The sequence below is a fragment of the Pogoniulus pusillus genome, chromosome 8 (genome assembly GCF_015220805.1).
Source record: "Pogoniulus pusillus isolate bPogPus1 chromosome 8, bPogPus1.pri, whole genome shotgun sequence".
In the NCBI taxonomy this organism is placed as follows: domain Eukaryota; kingdom Metazoa; phylum Chordata; class Aves; order Piciformes; family Lybiidae; genus Pogoniulus; species Pogoniulus pusillus.
Genome location: NC_087271.1, coordinates 15,103,363 through 15,121,978, shown reverse-complemented (window position 1 = coordinate 15,121,978; position 18,616 = coordinate 15,103,363). Strand labels below are relative to the sequence as shown.

General features: G+C 45.2%; 1 protein-coding gene across 2 annotated transcripts in view; it reads right to left on the bottom strand.

Annotated features, from left to right (window-relative positions):
* The window catches only part of DPYD (dihydropyrimidine dehydrogenase), a 647,138-nt gene that overhangs the window by 103,057 nt on the left and 525,465 nt on the right, over positions 1-18,616 (bottom strand). For both annotated transcript variants that reach the window (XM_064147329.1, XM_064147330.1), the window contains one exon: positions 17,793-17,935. In XM_064147329.1, coding sequence (XP_064003399.1) covers positions 17,793-17,935 — 143 coding nt within the window. The remainder of the gene's footprint in view (positions 1-17,792; positions 17,936-18,616) is intronic.

The following is an 18,616-nucleotide window of genomic DNA, read 5'->3' as shown; positions in this document are numbered from 1 at the left end:
GTACTGATCATGATTATCTTTCCTAAGAAAACAAATATGATTTCTCTTGCCTTGAGCACTGAGGAGCATGGGGAACAGCCTCATAATCAGCCATCTATGGCAAATTGTATCATTGTGCTGTAGATCTACCAAATAAAAGTTATCTTGGCAAGCAGATGAGCTGGCTCCCTTCTCTGAACAGCCCAATCACACACAAGGACCCTACGACTCTCTTTAAATTTATGGTGAATATCACCTCATATCCCATTTATTAACACCCAAGGTCTTGCCTCTCTAAGTACTGTTGTGTAAAATGAAATCCTTCAGTTCCCCCAGGAGTTCTGCAGCTGCTGCTACAGCAGCTGCAGCTGTGCCAGGTAGCTGTAGATTCACTTAACCAATTTCCATGAGTTGCATCCTCCAGCTCCTTCAAAATAGTTCTAAGGCAAGGATGAGTTAGGTTGCTCATATGTGAGTCCAAGTAACACAACACATAGAAGTCTGCCTGGTACCTGGTCACCAGGAGCAGTTGACTGAACATGAGCCATCAGTGCCCAGGTGGCCAAGAAAGACAGTGGCATCCTGGCTTGGGTTAGAAACAGGGTGGGCAGGAGGGGATCATCCCTCTGTACTCAGCACTGTGGAGGCCACGCCTTGAGTGCTGTGTTCATTTCTGGGCCCCTCACTATAAAAGAGGGGCTGAGGGAGCTGAGGGTGTTCAGCCTGGGGAAGAGGAGGCTGAAGGCAGAACTCATTGCTCTCTAGGGCTCCCTGTGGGAAGGTTGGAGCGAGGAGGGGGCAGCCTCTGCTTGGTGGCATGGAGCAGGATCATAGGAAATGGTCCCAAGCTGCCTTAGGGGAGGTTCATGCTGGCTGCTGGGAAATATTTCTTCCCAGAGAGGGTTCTCAGTCATTGGAATGGTCTGCTCAGGGCAGTGTTGGAGTCACCAGACCTGGAGGTGTTCGACCTGGCACTTAGGGACACGATTTTGCATCGACCCTTCAGTGCTGAAGATTAGACTGGAGCTGGTCTGTTATCCCATTTTTGGCAAGGCATACTTGCAGAAGTGAGCGTAGTTCTAGGAACTCTTCAGAAAATAACTGTGCCCTGAAAAACCTGAGGAATAGAAACTCAGAATTACCAGTATGTGCTGTTTTACAATGCAGAAGGTAACAGCTTGATTTAACTTGAAAATGGCTGGATTGCAAACCTAGTTAATTGGAACAAAAAGGTCAAAACTAAATTATGGTGCAAAAATGATTGAAGGAAAAGCTTTGATTCAGCTAAGCTTTTTTTCCTTTTAATTAAGGAAATTCCACACATTTTTAGAATCAGAATCACAGAACCATAGAACCTTAGATGGTGGAAGTGACCTCCAGAAATCATCCACTCCAACCCCCCTGCCAAAGCAGGATCACCCAGGGTAGTCCACACAGGAATGCATCCAGACAGGTTTTGAAAGATCCCAGAGAAGCAGACTCCACAACCTTTCTGGGCAGCCTGCTCCAGGGGTCTGACACCCTCACTCTGAAGACATTTTTCCTCATATTGAGCTGGAACCTGCTATGGAATCATAGAATGTTCCAGTTAGTATCCATTGCTCATTGACTTATTGCTGTGCACCACAAAAAAGAGCCTGGCCCCCTCAACTTGACACCCACCTCTCAGATATTTGCACACACTGATCAAATGTATGATCAGATCTCTTCTTAGCCTTCTCTTCTCCAGACTGAACAGCTCCAGGGCTCTCAGTGTCTCTCCATAGGGCAGATGCTCAAGCCCCCCAGTCATTCTTGTGGCTCTATGCTGGACTCTTTCCAGCAGGTCCCTCTCTGTCTTGAACTGGGGAGCCCAAAACTGGCCACAGTATTGCAGGTGTCATCTCAGCAAGGCAGAGTAGAGGAGGAGAAGAACCTCCCTAGCCCTGCTGGCCACACTTTTCCTGATGCACCCCAGGATGCCATTGACTCTCTTGCACATAAAGGCACATTGCTGGCCCATGCAGAACTTGCTGCCCACCAGCGCTCTAAGGTCTTTCTCCATGGAACTGCTTTCCAGCAGGGCAACCTCTAACTTGTACTGATGCCTGTTGTTATTCCACCCCAGATGCAAGACCCTGCACTTCCCCTTATTGAACGTCACGTGATTAGAGTTTTGATTATCATTTTAAACAGGCAAATATTTCTATCTTTAAACATCCCTGTGACATAATATTTCCCAATTATTGGTAATTCTCAGTTTCATTAATGCATAATGGATCCGGGGTAAACCTTCATCATTCCTCATCCCAGGACACTCTGAATCAGACACACAGCCGGGACTTGAACCCAGGTCTATTTTGATGAAATGAAATTTGTCAATAAAAACTAATTCCCTCAAAGAATTTTCCAACAAACTCTATTGAGAACAATCTCCTGAGGGACATACTCGTGTGATCAGAATTTTGAAATCTGCAGACCTCTCAAAATCAAACAGAAAAGCAATTTTTCCATTTTGGAACCTCAGTTGAGTTCTGCAATGACTAACCTCTCATCCTTGTGAGTCTTTCCCTGTAGTACTCTCACATTTTATTTCAGCTAAAATTACTTTCATCCTTTATCAGCTTGCCTGTATGAATTTGGGCAGCAGCTGCTGTGTCTATTAAAGAGTGAGATTCATGTGAATAAAATAGTTCTGACCCTTTGAGTCCTTCACGTCTGAGATAAAAACCCACTTCCACATTCCCTTAGGGATTGTTTTACCTATCTCTGTCCAAATAACAAATACCAGCAAGAAAAGCAGTGACAAAGCTCAGATATTGAAGGAAGTTAAACCCTTTCTTAAACACACTGCCAGCTGCACAAAAATGCTTTCTGTTTGTTTCTTTCATTCTAATTGCATGGATAAAAGAACCTCTTGCCACCTGGATCAAGCTGTGTCAGGGGGGTTCTATTGTAGCAGGAAAATAACTTCCAAAAGACATCAGGGCTCATAGTCTCAGGCTTCTCCCTCCTTTCTGTGCAGGGAAAAAAAAAAAAAAAAAAAAAAAAAAAGGAAAAAAGAGAATTTTCTACCATTGGAAAAAAATGGCAGACTGGTCACCAAACTCCAACTAGCCTCACACCAACTCCAAGCCAAGCTGCAGGGCAGCACACCCCTGTGCCCCCATGGGCTCCAGCACCATGCTTCGCTGAGGACAGCCTCCTTCACTGCCTACTCTGCCCTTCTCCCTCTCACCACCTGCTACAGCCTTTGACTAAAATGTCAACAGGGCTGCTACCATATGAAAAGGAAAAATTCTCCCTGCTTCCTTTTTGTGTATGATCAATAATGTTTGCAAGAAAAAACTGCTCTAACAGAAGTGCTCTGCAAGCCTGAATGGGTCACATCTTCCTTTTTTTGGAAAGCAAGCCTCCCAGAGATACAGCAGATACAACTCAACAAAACCCAGGCAATTCCTTCAGTAATTACTGGAGGTGGCAGTAACCAAAACAGAAACTCAGCACTTCACACCGTGTTTACCTTTCCTTCTATTTACATGGTCAGTGCCACTAAGGAGTTTGGGACATTTTCAGGTCCAGTTTCCAGTCACCTCCACACTCGGAAGGGAAACTCTTGTCTATAACAGAGCTATCTTTGTGTCTGGAAGCAACCTAAGCTGAGTGAAGCAACTTGCCAACTGCCCCCTTACTCTGCTCTCCTCAGACCCCATTTGTGTGCAGTTCTGGAGCCCTCAACACAAGAAGGACATGGAACTGTTGGAGACAGTCCAGAAGAGGCCACAAAGATGTTCAGAGGGCTGCAGCAGCTCTGCTATGAGGACAGGCTACAAGAGTTGAGGGTCTGCAGCCTGGAGAAGAGAAGGCTTCAAGGAGACCTTGGAGTGGCCTTCCAGTATCTGAAGGGGACTACAGGAGAGCTGGGAAGGGACTATTGACAAGGTCTTGTAATGACAGGACAAGGAGCAATGGGTTTAAAGTGGCAGAAAGGAGATTTAACCTGGATGTTAGGAAGAAGTTCTTTGCAGTGAGGATGGTGAGACACTGGCACAGGTTTCCCAGGGAGGTTGTGGCTGCTCCCTCCCTGCAGGTGTTGAAGGCCAGGTTGGATAAGGCCTTGAGTGACCTGTTCTAGTGGGAGGTGTCTCTGCCTATGACAGAGGGCTGGAGCCATATGGTCTTTGAGGTCACTTCCAACCTAAACTATTCTATCATTCTATGGTTCTTCAACATTTAACCAAGCCTCTTTCAAAGAGCCATCTCCATGTTGTTTTTACTTTGTAAACTTTTAGCCAAACCTCACCTGATGTCAACTTACACCCCATGGGTTTATGCATAGTGAGGACAGCTCTGTGCTTGTCTATGTAGCACAAGCTGTTGGAAAGGAAAGCCATATTTTGGTTTCTTAGGAGACATGGAGGGACTATATTGGCAAAGCAACCATTCTTTGCACTTCTCAGACTCTTAAAGCCCCTGTGTCACCAGACCTAGGCAAGCAGGGCAAACATCTGGGCAAGAGAAAGTGAAGCAGGCTCAGTATCCCTGGTGTAAGAGAAGAGAAAAATCCACTGCACAATCTGACAGTGACTGGTATAGGACAGCATTTGAGTTGATGCTCAACTGATACCTAATTGTTATTAAATTATTGTTACCGTTCAGTGTTGACTAAACCTACTTTGCATGAGAATCTGTTATAAGAATAACAAATGGGACCTCTCCAGAAAGGGGCCATGAGGATGATCAGAGGGCTGGAGATCTTGCCTATGAGGACAGGCTGAGAAAGTTGGGGTTGTTCAGTCTGGAGAAGAGGAGGCTCTAAGGAGACCTTCTTGTGGCCCTCCAATATCTGAAGTAGGCTGTCCCTGCAGACATCCCTTACTAGCTGGTGAAATGAGCAGAAATAGAAGGAAGTTAAGTAGCCCCAAATAAAACATAAAACTACCAAAAAGCCTGCACAGGATAAAGGTGTTATTAACTTAGCTTGTAACTTTACAATGTGCTGATTGGTATATTGCAACTTTTCCAACAGATGAAAAGTGAAAATCAATCATGAAAGACTGCTCCATTTTTTTTCAACTATAATGAAAACAACAGCAACAAATTCTAGATTATTTTGTTTGGCAAATGATGATTTCCATGAAAGAGAATTCTCCTAGCAAATTGTCTCTATCAATTAGCAATTTCAATCCTGAGCATCTACAATGGAGAAAGTGAGGCAGTCTACTACAGAATCATAGAATGGTTTAGATTGGAAGTGACCTCAAAGACCATACAGCTCTACCCCCCTGCCATAGGCAAGGACACTCCCCACTAGAGCAAGTTGCTCAAGGCCTTATCCAACCTGGCCTTCAACACTTCCCTGGGCAAACTGTGCCAGTGTCTCTCCACCATCACTGCAAAGAACTTTTTCCTAGCATCCAATTTCAATCACCCCTCTGCCAGTTTAAACCCATTACGACCCATTCTGTCATTACAAGACCTTGTCAATAGTCCCTCTTCACATACCAGAAGGCCACTCCAAGGTCTCCTCGAAGCCTTCTCTTCTCCAGGCTGCAGAGCCTCAACTCTCTCAGCCTGTCCTCAGAGCAGAGCTGCTGCAGCCCTCTGAACATCTTTGTGGCCCTTCTATGGACTGTCTCCAACAGTTCCATGTCCTTCTTGTGTTGGGGGCTCCAGAACTGCACCCAGGACTCCAGGTGGGGTCTGAGGAGAGCAGAGCAAAGGGGCAGAATCCCCTCCCTTGCCCTGCTGGCCACACACTGCTCTTGCTGCAGCCCAGCACACAGTTGCTGTCTGGGCTGCACTCACACTGCTGGCTCATGTTGAGCTTTTCATCAACCCAGACCCCCAGGTCCTTTTCCTCAAGGAAAAGATGTCTGTTCTGCCACAGGTTTCCCTGCAACTTGGATTCATCTAGAAATGGAATGCTACTTCCTTTTTATTATTAGCACAGCCAGACCGTTAGGCACAGGTTGATTTTCTATTCTTGTCAGCCGGACAAGAAATAACTCAAAAGTAATGAAATGTTTATCCGAAGTGCTCGCTTGAGGATGTCTGTCCCAACTCTCCTCTTTTCACATTCATTTTTTTTCATTTGGTTTGACAATTCGCCAGGTTCAGACAGGACTTTGTTCCCTCCTTTGTTTCTGCATGTGCTGCAAAGCCCAGCTCTGCAGCGAAGGGCCACTCCATTCAGCGCCACAGCCATTGAAGACTTTTTCAAGTGCGCAGCTCTGCGAGCAGCAGCACTAATGATATCTGGCTTCCAGCAGCTCTGTGTCTCCTGGTTGGGTTCTCTGACGTCTAATAAGGTGTGACTGCCAATTAAAGCATTTCCTGTGGCTGACAGTCCTAACAAGGCTGTCCCATGTGGATTCTCATAGGTCTGATAAAGGTGAAGTCACGGCACTTTCCCATTCCCAGTGAAGGAATGCAGGGAACACTCTCTTCTTTGCCTACCTTTCCCATCTTCTCAAAACTTGTTACAACAAAACACTTTCTACCTTCTGGCAAATTTCCCTGGAAATGGCCACTGAGGATAATCAAAAGGACATGCAATCATAGAATCATAAAATGGTTTAGGTTGGAAGTGACCTCAAAGCTCATCCAGTTCCAACTCATTGCCATAGGCAGGGACATCTCCCACTAGAACAGGTCGCTCAAGGCCTCATCCAACCTGACCTTGAACACCTCCAAGAAGGTTGTGGATCACAGAATCCTTAAATCCTTAGCTGTGATTCTGTGATCCACAACCTCCCTGGGCAACCTGTGCCAGTGTCTCACCACCCTTACTGGAAAAAACTTCTTCCTAACATCCAGTTTCAATCTCCCCTCTGCCAATTTAAACCCATTATTCCTCATCCTGTTATTACAAGACCTTGTCAATAGTCCCTCCTCAGTCCTCCTGTAGACCCCTTCAGATACTAAAGGCCACTCCTCGAAGTTTTTTCTTCTCCAGCCTGCAGAGCCCCAATACTCATAGCCTGCCCTCATAGCAGAGCTGCTGCAGTCCTCTGAGCATCTTCATGGCCCTACATACACAAACATAGTGAGTCTCATTGGAAACATGAGCTAAGGCCTGCTATTTCTACATGAGACTGTATTCATGTCAATCAGGCTTGTATTTGAAAAACAGTGGTGCTTCTTTCACTTGAAATTGTTGGTGGATTGTCCTAGGTTGAACTTTAACCTGCTGCTATTCATACCACCCTGCCTCATGCCGCCTTCAAAATGAAAGTGCTGGCTGAAGCAGAGTATGATGAGGCTTGTGCTGTTTTGAACCTAATTGGAATATTCTTACTGAGAGAAATGAAATCCTTAGCTGTGAGAAGAATAAAAACCAACAGCAATCTATATTACTCATTCTTCTGCTGAGAAATGCAATTAGTCAAAATATAGATAAGACACTTCTCACACACTGCTCAGCTCTCACTTTGGGCTGTGCCTTCTTTCTGGTGGTCTGGTCTCTGTGGCTGCTTCTGCCTTAGCTCTAATCTGATCTAACCCTTTTTCCTCTAACCTCCTTGTCATCTTTTTGACATCTCACCTCAGATCTCTACATTTATGACGTAAGATATATGTGGGTTGATCTGGTTATTTCTGAAGGGAGGGATAGAGGGAGGGGAGCCCTTCTGGGAACTCTGATTGTTTATGGGAGGCATATTGTGTTTCTGTACTACTTTTAATTTGTATATAACTGTACATATCTGTGTATATATGCTTGTATATTGTGCTAAGTTGTAAATATAGCTTCATTCTTTAACTTCCATCCAGCTGAGTCTAGTTTGGGTGATTTCATAAGAGTAGGGGGGCAGGTAACATCCAAACCACCACAGGGTTTGATGTTCACACTTGTAACACAAAAGGCTGTCTGTTCCAGTTGCTTCTTCTGGGTTCTGGGGTTTTGGGGTGCTTGCTTTCTTCCACTGTGAATGCAGCTGGAGGAGGAGGGATGCAGTTGATGTAGTTGTTTAGCTCATTTGCTTCTGCTTGCTGCTGTGCTTTTTTCTGCAAAGAGGTTAAGGTAATTGTGCATTCTGTTATCTCATTAATAGTAAACTCTTATCTTGTCTCAACTCTTTATCTCGACCCAGAGGGGCTTTTTTTTTTTTTGTGTGTGTACATGTTGCTTTCCCTCACTTCTGTGTTGTAGGGAAAAGGCTGTGTCAAACTAGCACATGGATCTAAAGATCCATATTTTGAATCTTGTTTCATATAATTTGGGTGGCCTGCCACTGCATCCAGCAATTTATTCTTCACGCATCAATATAACTGAGAAGAGAATAATTACCTCCAATATTTTAACTTCTTTGTATCATGGACAACTTTGCACAGAAAGCTTTTGTTCTTCTACCCATCCAAGACACAGCATGTGTCAAAAATCTGAGCTTCCAGCTGGTGCCATAGTCTCAGGCATATCCATTCATGCAAACTCTCTGAGAAAGCAAAGCCTTCGGTGCTGGTGCAAGGATAGACTGGGGGCAGAAGAAAGTTTGGCTTTCAGCAAATCTAGGTAGAAGAAGCTCAGTCTTGCTCTGCCACACTGATAACTTGCTGTGGTTAAGTCTTGCAGCCACCCACTCAACTTCATTCTCCTCACACAGAGCTGAAATTAAACACAAGGGAGGACCGAGCCCTTTTACTGCATTTCAAATTACAGCTATTCACTGCAAGACAAAATAATTTTTCTTCCATGTGTCATCAGTATAAACCTAACCTGGAATTCTAAACCACAGGATCTGCTCCATCACTGCACTGCTTTCTCACTACCATCACTTTAACCTCTTCTAGCTTTTTCTCTCTTCATACCATTACGTGGCACAAACAATAATTCCTGGATGAGACTTTTTTGGGACTATCTAGTTCTTATTTAACTCAAACATCAGTTTCTTTATTGACTTGAATGGATACTGTGACAGACTTAAAAGAACATTAATTATGTGCATGGAGAAACAGCTCTCTACTTCGCATTTCTGTCGCCATACAAAACCTATTGCATTGCATCAGGGGTCTTCACATTTTTATTCTTAATAAAACAGAAGAAAACATGATAAATGATGACAGCATACATTTACTTCATGATATTTTGTGTTGGGTTTTTGGTTGAGGTTTTTTTTTGGGGGTAGAGGTAGAAAAAATGGTAGCATCTAAACATGAAGCCATGACATAATGTTTATGACATTTTTCCCCCTGTCATTTCAATGACTACACTTTCAGAGCCTTGCTTTTATTGTCTGATACCAAGGGCATTTTATCCTATGTAGAAGGATTCCTCACAAGGTTTCACGTATGCACAAATACAGTAGCAATGCTTTCTCATAGGTCAAGCCAACTATTTTGTGGTGCAAAAGCTTTATTCACCCACAAAGGACTTTCTTGCTGTTATAAAGATATCTTGGCTAAATGCTTTGCTAAAAAGCCTGCAGGAGAAAAAGTAATCATCAAATTGTCCTGAATCCCTTGAGACTCTGGCTCCAAAGAAGTATCAAGAAGAATGTTCCTTGAAAATATTAGAGAAACACACGAGTGATGTCATAGACAACCCCATTCTGCATTAGAGGGAGATTTTACCTTGTGGAGGCAAAAAGCATTGCTATTCTTTCCTATTGTGCACTGTCATACTTCCAGAAGGATTTCCTTCTTCTTTAGATCCTTGAGGTCTTCTACACAATTGGTGTGAGGCAGGGAAGAAGGGCGCTGGGCAGATCCAGCATCACAGCAGCTCTGTCTCTGAGGGTAAGTATACTCACACCTTGTTCCTTTGCCTGAGACATAAGGAGGGGCACTGTGCAATGCCCAGATGCATTCAATCCGCACAGGCTGAATACAAAAGTGTGCAGATGTGCCACTTCAGCACAGGGTTCAGTGGCAGTAGTAGTGTTGAGCTGATGGTTGGACTTAAGGATCTCAGAGGTCTTTTCCAACCTTAGTAATTCTATGATTCCATTAAGCACAGCTTGAGGTAAAGCTACAGGCTGCCCTGCTGGGAAGAAGAACTATATGAGTAGATTTTAAATCACAGCCATGCACAGAGCCTTACAGACATTGATGGTGGAGCAACAGGGCACATTTGTGTTTTCATGACTTTGTATGAAAAGAAATGTCCCTAATTCTGTGCCATTTGTTTGAGAAGGACCTCATATACTTTACAGGTTAATGACCAGAAGGCCAACCTCATGGAATTCAACAAGGCCAAGTGTAAGGTCCTGTACCTTGGTGGGTGCAATCCCAAACACAACTGCAGGCTGGGTGCTGAATAGCTGAGAGCAGCCCTGAAGAAAAGGCCCTGGGGGTCTGAGTTAATGAAAAGCTCAACATGAGCCAGCAGTGTGAGTGCAGCCCAGACAGCAACTGTGTGCTGGGCTGCAGCAAGAGCAGTGTGGCCAGCAGGGCAAGGGAGGGGATTCTGCCCCTTTACTCTGCTCTCCTCAGACCCCACCTGGAGTCCTGGGTGCAGTTCTGGAGCCCCCAACACAAGAAGGACATGGAACTGTTGGAGACAGTCCATAGAAGGGCCACAAAGATGTTCAGAGGGCTGCAGCAGCTCTGCTCTGAGGACAGGCTGAGAGAGTTGAGGCTCTGCAGCCTGGAGAAGAGAAGGCTTCGAGAAGAACTTGGAGTGGCCTTCCAGTACGTGAAGAGGGCTACAGAAGGGCTGGGAAGGGACTGTTGACAAGGTCGTGTAATGACAGAATGAGGAGTAACTAGTTTAAACTGGCAGAGGATTGGATGTTAAGAAGTTCTTTGCAGTGAGGGTGGTGAGACACTGGCACAGGTTGCCCAGGGAGGTTGTGGCTGCTGCCTCCCTGGAGGTGTTGAAGGCCAGGTTGGATGAAGCCTTGAGTGACCTGTTCTAGTGAAAGGTGTCCCTGCCTGTGGCAGGGGGTTGGAACTAGGTGATCTTTGAGATCCCTTCCAATCTAAACCAATCTGTGAGTCTTTGATTCTATGATTAACAAAAGTATTTCATACCAGAACATGAAGAGAAGAGACTCTACCATGGAACAAGCAAACTCCAGCAGGTACCCCTTTGTCCCACCTGTTTTTTTTTGCTACATCTGCTAGAAGTAATGACTACAGAATTGTCTTTCAACAAAAGGTCATTTAAGTCAATGGACAGAACGCAGAGGATCAGATCACCTACGGTAATTGCAAATTAATGCTCTACTGCTAATGCATTAACTACATGATATTGATCTACAATTTAATCATACAGCCTGCTGCAAAGTGATTTTTTTATTTGATATCTGGAAGCTTGTATTGCTTTCTTTTCCATAAGGCAATTTTCTCTTTCCACTGGAATTCTCTGTAATTGTCTCCATTTTTAATTTCCTACAGTGAGAAGACTTTGAAACATGTGTGCCTCTTTGGAGTCTCTGCAAAAAGCCTAACAGATCACCCTTGTGCCATGATAAATCACACACAGGATGCAGAAGATGCAAAAAAAAAAAAAAAAAAAGAATATCCTCAATATACAACTTTTGATAAACTGGGTTTTAAAAAAAACAAACCTTACAGCAATGAATTGTAGCTCAGAAAGAAGCTGGAGTTGCTGGAGCTTTTGGTACACAGCCAGTGCAGGATTGTCTCCTCAAATAACGATGTTATATATTTACATTTATTTTTAGGTTTCATGCCTGTGGGTTGGTGGATTTGGGTATGTTAGAAAAAAAAATCATAGGAAAAAAAAAGAGGATAGTGCTAAGGAATCAGCTGAATAATGATTTAAATACTTCAGCATTTTGTAATGTAAAATTCAAAACAAACCCACTCAAACCGGTGGTGTCTTTTCACACCTGTTTCTGGCATGAAGTGGAAGAATGATCTGTGAAATTACTGTGTCAAATGCTAACAATCTGGAATTCTAAACCACAGGACCTGCTCTGTCACTGCACTGCTTTCTCACTCCCATCACTGGAACCTCTTCTAGTTCTTCACTCTCCACACAGTTAAAGTGGCACAAATAATAATTCCTGCATGAGATTTTGTTTTGGCTTTATCTTGTCCTTATTTAACTCAAATATCAGTGTCTTTATGGACTTAAACAGACACTGTGACAGACTTTAGAGAACATTAATTAAGTGCATGGAGAAGCAGCTCTCTGCATTTCTGTAGCCATACAAAACTTATTGCATTGCATCAAGGACCTTAATATTTTTATTTTTAATGAAACAGGAGAAAACATGATAAATGATGACAGCATACATTTACTTCATGGTATTTAGTGTTGGCTACTACACCCTGTAACCCAGCTCTCTTCTGATATCTAGAATCATAAAATGATAGAATGGTTTAGGTTGGAAGGGACTTCAAGCTCAGCCAGTTCCAAACCCTGCCATAGGCAGAGACACCTCCCACTAGAACAGGTCACTCAAGGCCTCATCCAACCTGGCCTTCAACACCTGCAGGGAGGGAGCAGCCACAACCTCCCTGGGCAACCTGTGCCAGTGTCTCACCACCCTCACTGGAAAGAACCCTTTCCTAACACCTGGTTTGAATCTCCCCTCTTCCAGTTTAAACCCATGACTCTTCACCCTGTCATTACAAGACCCTGTCAGTAGTCTCTTCCCAGCCTTCCTGTAGCAAAGCCATGTCCCGTACAAAAGTACTGCCAGCAATGCCATGAAGGTGTTGCTCTCCATCTTTTAAAGGAGGGGATATGACACAATTTCACAAGATACCTGCTTCTTATCACTTGAAGTGCTCACAGCATCTAGCAAAACATAACTTGCCACCTGGCCCCTGACTTGCATTCCTGTGTGTGATGACTTCATACATGCTTTTTTAAAAAGCAAGCAACTGGAGAAAAAGGCAAAGAAGTGATGATAGGTGAGACAGCTGAGGAGGAGAGGCTGATCCTGCCTTTAATGGAAGTACATTTATAATTCATAAACCTCTTCCCTAACAGATATGCCAAGCTGCACTTACTTCAGCTCTCACAAGGCTTTTGTATTCTCTTAGCCCACAAAACATCAACCACATGGCTGGGAAAACACAAGACTCTTGTTTAGGCAGAAGAAGAGAAGCCCAAAGGCTGCACAAGTGCTGTTCTGCTGAATTACACTCCCAGGGTGGATCAAGAAAACCTGTACTGCTGCAGGACCAGGCTGCATTTAATGCTGGATGAACTGACAGAATCACAGAACCACAGAACCTTAGAGGTTGGAAGGGACCTCCAGAGATCATCCACTCCAACCACCCTGCCAGGGCAATCCTTACAGGAATGCATCCAGATGGCTTTGGAAAGTCTCCAGAGAAGGAGACTCCACAACCTCTCTGGGCAGCCTGCTCCAGGGCTCTATCACTCTCACTGTAAAGAAGTTTCTCCTCATATCGAGCTGAAACCTTCTCTGTTCCAGTTTATATCCATTGCTCCTTGTCTCATTGCTGCTGACCACCAAAAAGAGCTCGGTCCCCTCCACTTGACATCCACCCCTCAGATACTTGCTCACATGGATCACATCCCCTCTCAGCCTTCTCTTCTCCAGACTAAACAGCTCCAGGGCTCTCAGTCTCTCTCCACAGGGGAGATGCTCAAGTCCCACAGTCATCCTTATGGCTCTTTATTGGACTCTCTCCAGCAGGTCCCTGTCTCTCCTGAACTGGGGAGCCCAAAACTGAACACAGTATTGCAGGTGTGGTCTCAGCAGGGCAGAGTAGAGGAGGAGAAGAACCTCCCTAGCCCTGCTGGCCACACTTCTCCTGATGCACCCCAGGATGCCATTAAATCTCTTGCACATAAAGGCACATTGCTAGCCCATGCAGAACTTGCTGCCCACCAGGACTCCAAGGTCTCTATCCACCTATCCTTTTAAAGTACTGCTAAAGAAGGAACATCCATTGTAATAGGGTGGTGGCAGCTGTGGCAGCACCCACTGACAGGCTCTCAGACAAATGCTGAGCACAGAGCTCACTCCAGAGTGTGGAGCAGTCTTAGGGTGTTCTTGTAGTTTTGGAAGCAACAAGTACAATCACATGAGGTGCAGTGTTTTGTTAGAAACAGGGTGGGCAACAGGGACAGGAGGGGATCATTCTCCTGCTCTCAGCACTGTGGAGGCCACACCTCAAGTATTGTGTTCAGCTCTGGGACTCTGACTATAAGAAGGACATTGAGGGTCTGGAGCATGTCCAGATGCTAGAGAATGGCCTGGAGGACCTGGGCTACCATAAGGGGCTGATGGAGCTGGGGGTGTTCATGTTGGAGAAGAGGAGGCTGAGGGCAGACATCCTTGCTCTTTACAGCTCCTTGCAGGGAGGTTGGAGCAAGAAGGGGGCAGCCTCTGCTCCTTGGTGGCAAGGGACAAGAGCAGAGGAAATGGTTCCAAGCTGCCCCAGTGGAGGTTTAGGATGGGTGCTAGGAAATATTTCTTCCCAGAGAGGGTTCTCAACCACTGGAATGGTCTGCCCAGGGCAGTGCTGCAGTCCCCATCCCTGAAGGTGTTTAAGCAGCCTGTGGAGCTGGTGCTTAGGGACATGGCTTAGTGTTGAGCCTTCAGTGCTGGGTGGAAGGTTGGACTGGCTGAGCTTGGTGGTGTCTTCCAGCTGGATGTTTGCTATGATTCTGTCGTTCTAAGTGTCTATTCAATATCATCTCCAACAGTGTTTAAAACAGCTGCTTAAGATAAGTCTATACATATTTTTCTCACTAGTCCCAGCTTCAACCTACCTAAAACAGGGGCTCGCTGTGTAGCGAATCTTCATCTACTGAACCATTCAGTAAATCACTTTCCTTCATGTGATCTCCAAATTCTGTTCTGACTCACTGTTTTGGTACTGAGAAAGCAGAGGTGAACTGTCAAAGCTGTTATGAAAAGCAGCAGAGGTTTCAAATGCTGAAGAAGCACCAGCTTGGGCATTTGACACTAAGCATGCACAGCAGAGAGCCTGGCATTGAGGGAAATTCATATTGGCCCCTCCTGTGACCTCCTTAAGGAGGAAAGCAATGACAATGATTCTTAGAATCCTAATTAGGTTCCAGAGATGACCTGTGAAGACGGAACTGTCTTCCATCTATCTTCCTGAGCAGCAAATACAAGTTGCAGTCTCATCCCAGTCGAGTGTACTTCTTGTAAGAGTGTCTAGAGAGATCACTTCTTTCTTCCTCCCTTCCATTTGCCTTTCCCAAGGTAAGTGACTCAAAGCCTGTACTCAGTCCTGCAGGATGTTTACTAAAGGCTTATATTTAAACAAGTGCAATTGAACTAGTTCAGCCCCTTCCCTACACAGCAGCTTTAGAATCCATTTATCTCAGAGTAGTTTAAATGACTTCTCTACTTTCATGGCAGAGTCATAAGCAGAACCTGAGGATGGGCTTGAATTGGAGGAGTTTAAAAGAGTTTTTAGAGATGACTTAAACTACAGTGGTGAATTTTAAGGACAAGGAAAGAACTTTTCTCACCATATCTGGAAAAACAAATATATATATATTGAAAAGAAAACTTGTTCTGCAGATGGCAGAAGACCAGGAGGTCCAAGTAATTTCTGGAAGCCAGTTCCAGCGAACTTGATTATTACTAAAAAGAAAACAGTAATTAATGTTTTGCAAATCCAATATTCTTTCTCTTGAGCATTGACTGGGATATTTGCATTAAATTACAGTTCAGAATTTCCCATTACCACCAGGGAAAAGAAAAGAAATTCAGAAACAGTGGATGTAAACCATAAACTTGTTGCAGTCTGTAGCTCAGATCACGTAAGTTTGTTCCAGGCAAAGCTCCCAAAACCTCAGCTCTATTAGCAACAATAAACCATTTTTTTTTTTTCTTATGGACAAAAGCTGCTCTCTAATTTGCACCAGTACCTAGTGTCTGTACTGAAGAAGCTCCCAGGCCATTGTGCCCCCTCCCTACAGACTTGGTCATGTGTGGTTAAAAAGCTGCTACTTGGAGACAGGTTCTAGTTGGCACTCAGAGAATCACAGAATTACCAGGGTTGGAAGGGACTGCAAGGATCATCCAGTTCCAACCTCCCTGATATGGGCAGAGACACCTCACACTAGATCAGATTGCCCAGAGCCACATCCAGCCTGGCCTTAAAAACATCCAGTAGACTGAACATGAGCCAGCAGTGCTAAGGTATCCAAGAAAGCCAATAGAACCCCAGCTTGGATCAAAAACAGGGTGGGCAGCAGGGACAGGAGGGAATCATGCCCCTGTGCTCAGCACTTGGGAGGCCACACCTCGAGTGTTGTGTTCAGCTCTGGGCCCATCACTCCAGGACTTTGAGGGCCTGGATCATATCCAGAGAAGGACAACGAGGCTGGAGAAGAACCTGGAGGACCTGGGCTATGAGGAGGGACTGAGGGAGCTGAGGGTGTTTAGCCTGGAGAAGAGGAGGCTGAGGGCAGACCTCACTGCTCTTTACAGTTCCATGCAGGGAGGTTGGTGCAAGGAGGGAGCAGCCTCTGCTCCTTGGTGGCAAGGGACAAGAGCAGAGGAAATGGTTCCAAGCTGCCCCAGGGGAAGTTTGGGCTGGATGCTAAGAAATATTTCTTCCCAGAGAGGGTTCTCAGCCATTGGAATGGTCTCTCCAGGGCAGTGCTGCAGTCCTCATTCCTGGAGGTGTTCAAGCAGTCTATGGAGCTGGTGCTTAGGGACATGGTTTGGTGTTGAGCCTTCAGTGCTGGGTGGAAGGTTGGACTGGATGAACTTGGAGGTCTCTTCCAATCAGATGTTTTCTGGGATTCTATGAAAGGTAGAACTTTTTTCTCTCTATGAGAAGAGTTTGAAGCACTCTAATGTGAACTAAAAAAGTTAGAAGGAACTTAGCAAGTCTGGAAAAAAGAAGTAGTCTTCTACTTCAGCCTCCATATTTTGTTGTGCATTAAAACTCAGACCAAATCAAGCTTCTGAGTTGGATTTTTTTTCTTATTTTTTCCCCATGAAATACAGGAAACAAATGACTCATCTCAGGAGACACCACAGCTGTGCAGAAAGGGTAGTCACACTTGACTCAAACGTTTCTGTCAAAGTCTGTCATGGAATGAAACCACTCCAGTCGTCCCAGGGAATGACACAAAGCTGACACCCACAAGATCTGCAGCTGCTATTGGCTATGATGGGAACTGCAGATGAAGAGGATGAGTGTCTGCCAGAATGTAACAAATGCAGCATCACCACTGCCTGCTCCTTACCAGCCACTCTAACATACATGCTACAATGGTGCCCTGGCAAGCATGGTAGAGCAGGTAAGGGGCTGATTTCCAGCCAATTGCCTGGTGCCATCAAGACTTCCTTCCATGACTGGGAGGAATTAACCATGCCAGTAGGCCCAGGACCTGAGAACAACTCACGGGGCAATGTAAACAGCTTCAACTACTGCGTGAATCTCATTCCAATAGAATGAGCTGCAATGCCAGCAGGGTATGCAGGCAGTACCTGCATCTGCTGCTTACATAAAGAACTTAAGGGACTCTAATGCCCGGAGAAACAAGAGTTTAAACTGGCTCCCAGTGGGCCCTAACTAGTGTTCCTTGAAATTCCTAACCCCTTGAGAAGGCTCTTTTCAAAAGACAAAAACCTGGAAAAAAGGAACATCAGATAGCTCACTTTTAACTCTGCATCAACCTTGTTTGCATGACAAGGGAGAGATGTTTAAAGTTTAAATCCTTAGTGATAAGATCCTAGATTGCTATTGGGACACCCAGGACCTTCTTCCAGCAACTCTTGATCCCCTCCATCAGAAGGTCTCTTAGCAAATAAACATAAAGCTAAACCAAGACAGTTCTATCCAATGGTGTAAACCTCCCTACTCTACCCTAATGTTTTAGGGTAGAGGAGGCTACATTATCATTTTCCTGACAGTTAATGCTAACGTTTGAAAGCCAGAAGAGGTACCTGTAAGACAGAAGCCCCACTGTGCAGAAACTGGAGCCCACTTTCAGCCGAATCGATGCCTCCAGTCGCTAGGATGGGAAATCCTGGGAGAGCACGGGCTATGGCAGACACTGCACGCAGGGCAATGGGCCTGATGGCATTTCCTGTGGAAAACCAGAACAGCTCGTTAGGAATAGCAGAACCTGCACACCCCTGGTGGCAGGAAGACTTGCCACTAGCCCCTCATTCAGAAGTGCAGAGTTCATGCTTGTTTGCAAGCCACCGCCAAATGGGTTTCACAGAATCACAGAATGTCAGGGGCTGGAAGGGACCTCGAAAGCTCATTCAGTCCAACCCCCCTGCCAGAACAGGATCACCTAGATCAGATCACATAGGAACACATCACGGGATCACAGGATGTCAGGGGTTGGAAGGGACCCAAAGAGATCATCCAGTCCAACCCCCCTGCCAGAGCAGGACCATACAATCTAGCTCAGGTCACACAGGAACACATCCAGACAGGCCTTGAAAGTCTCCAAAGGAGACTCCACGACCTCTCTGGGCAGCCTGTGCCAGTGCTCTGTGACCTTTACAGTAAAGAAGTTCCCCCTTGTGTTGAGGTGGTTCCTGTGCTGGTTCCCCTCCTGTGCTAAAGCTTCCATCCATTGCTCCTTGTCCTGTCCCAGGGAGAAGTGAGCAAAGCCTGTTCCCCCTCTGCTTACCCCCAGCCCTCAGATATTTATAAGCATTTATTAAATCCCCTCTCAGACTTCTCTTCTTCAGACTAAACATTCCCAGGTCCCTCAGCCTCTCCTCATCAGTGATTGCACCAGTCCCCTAATCAT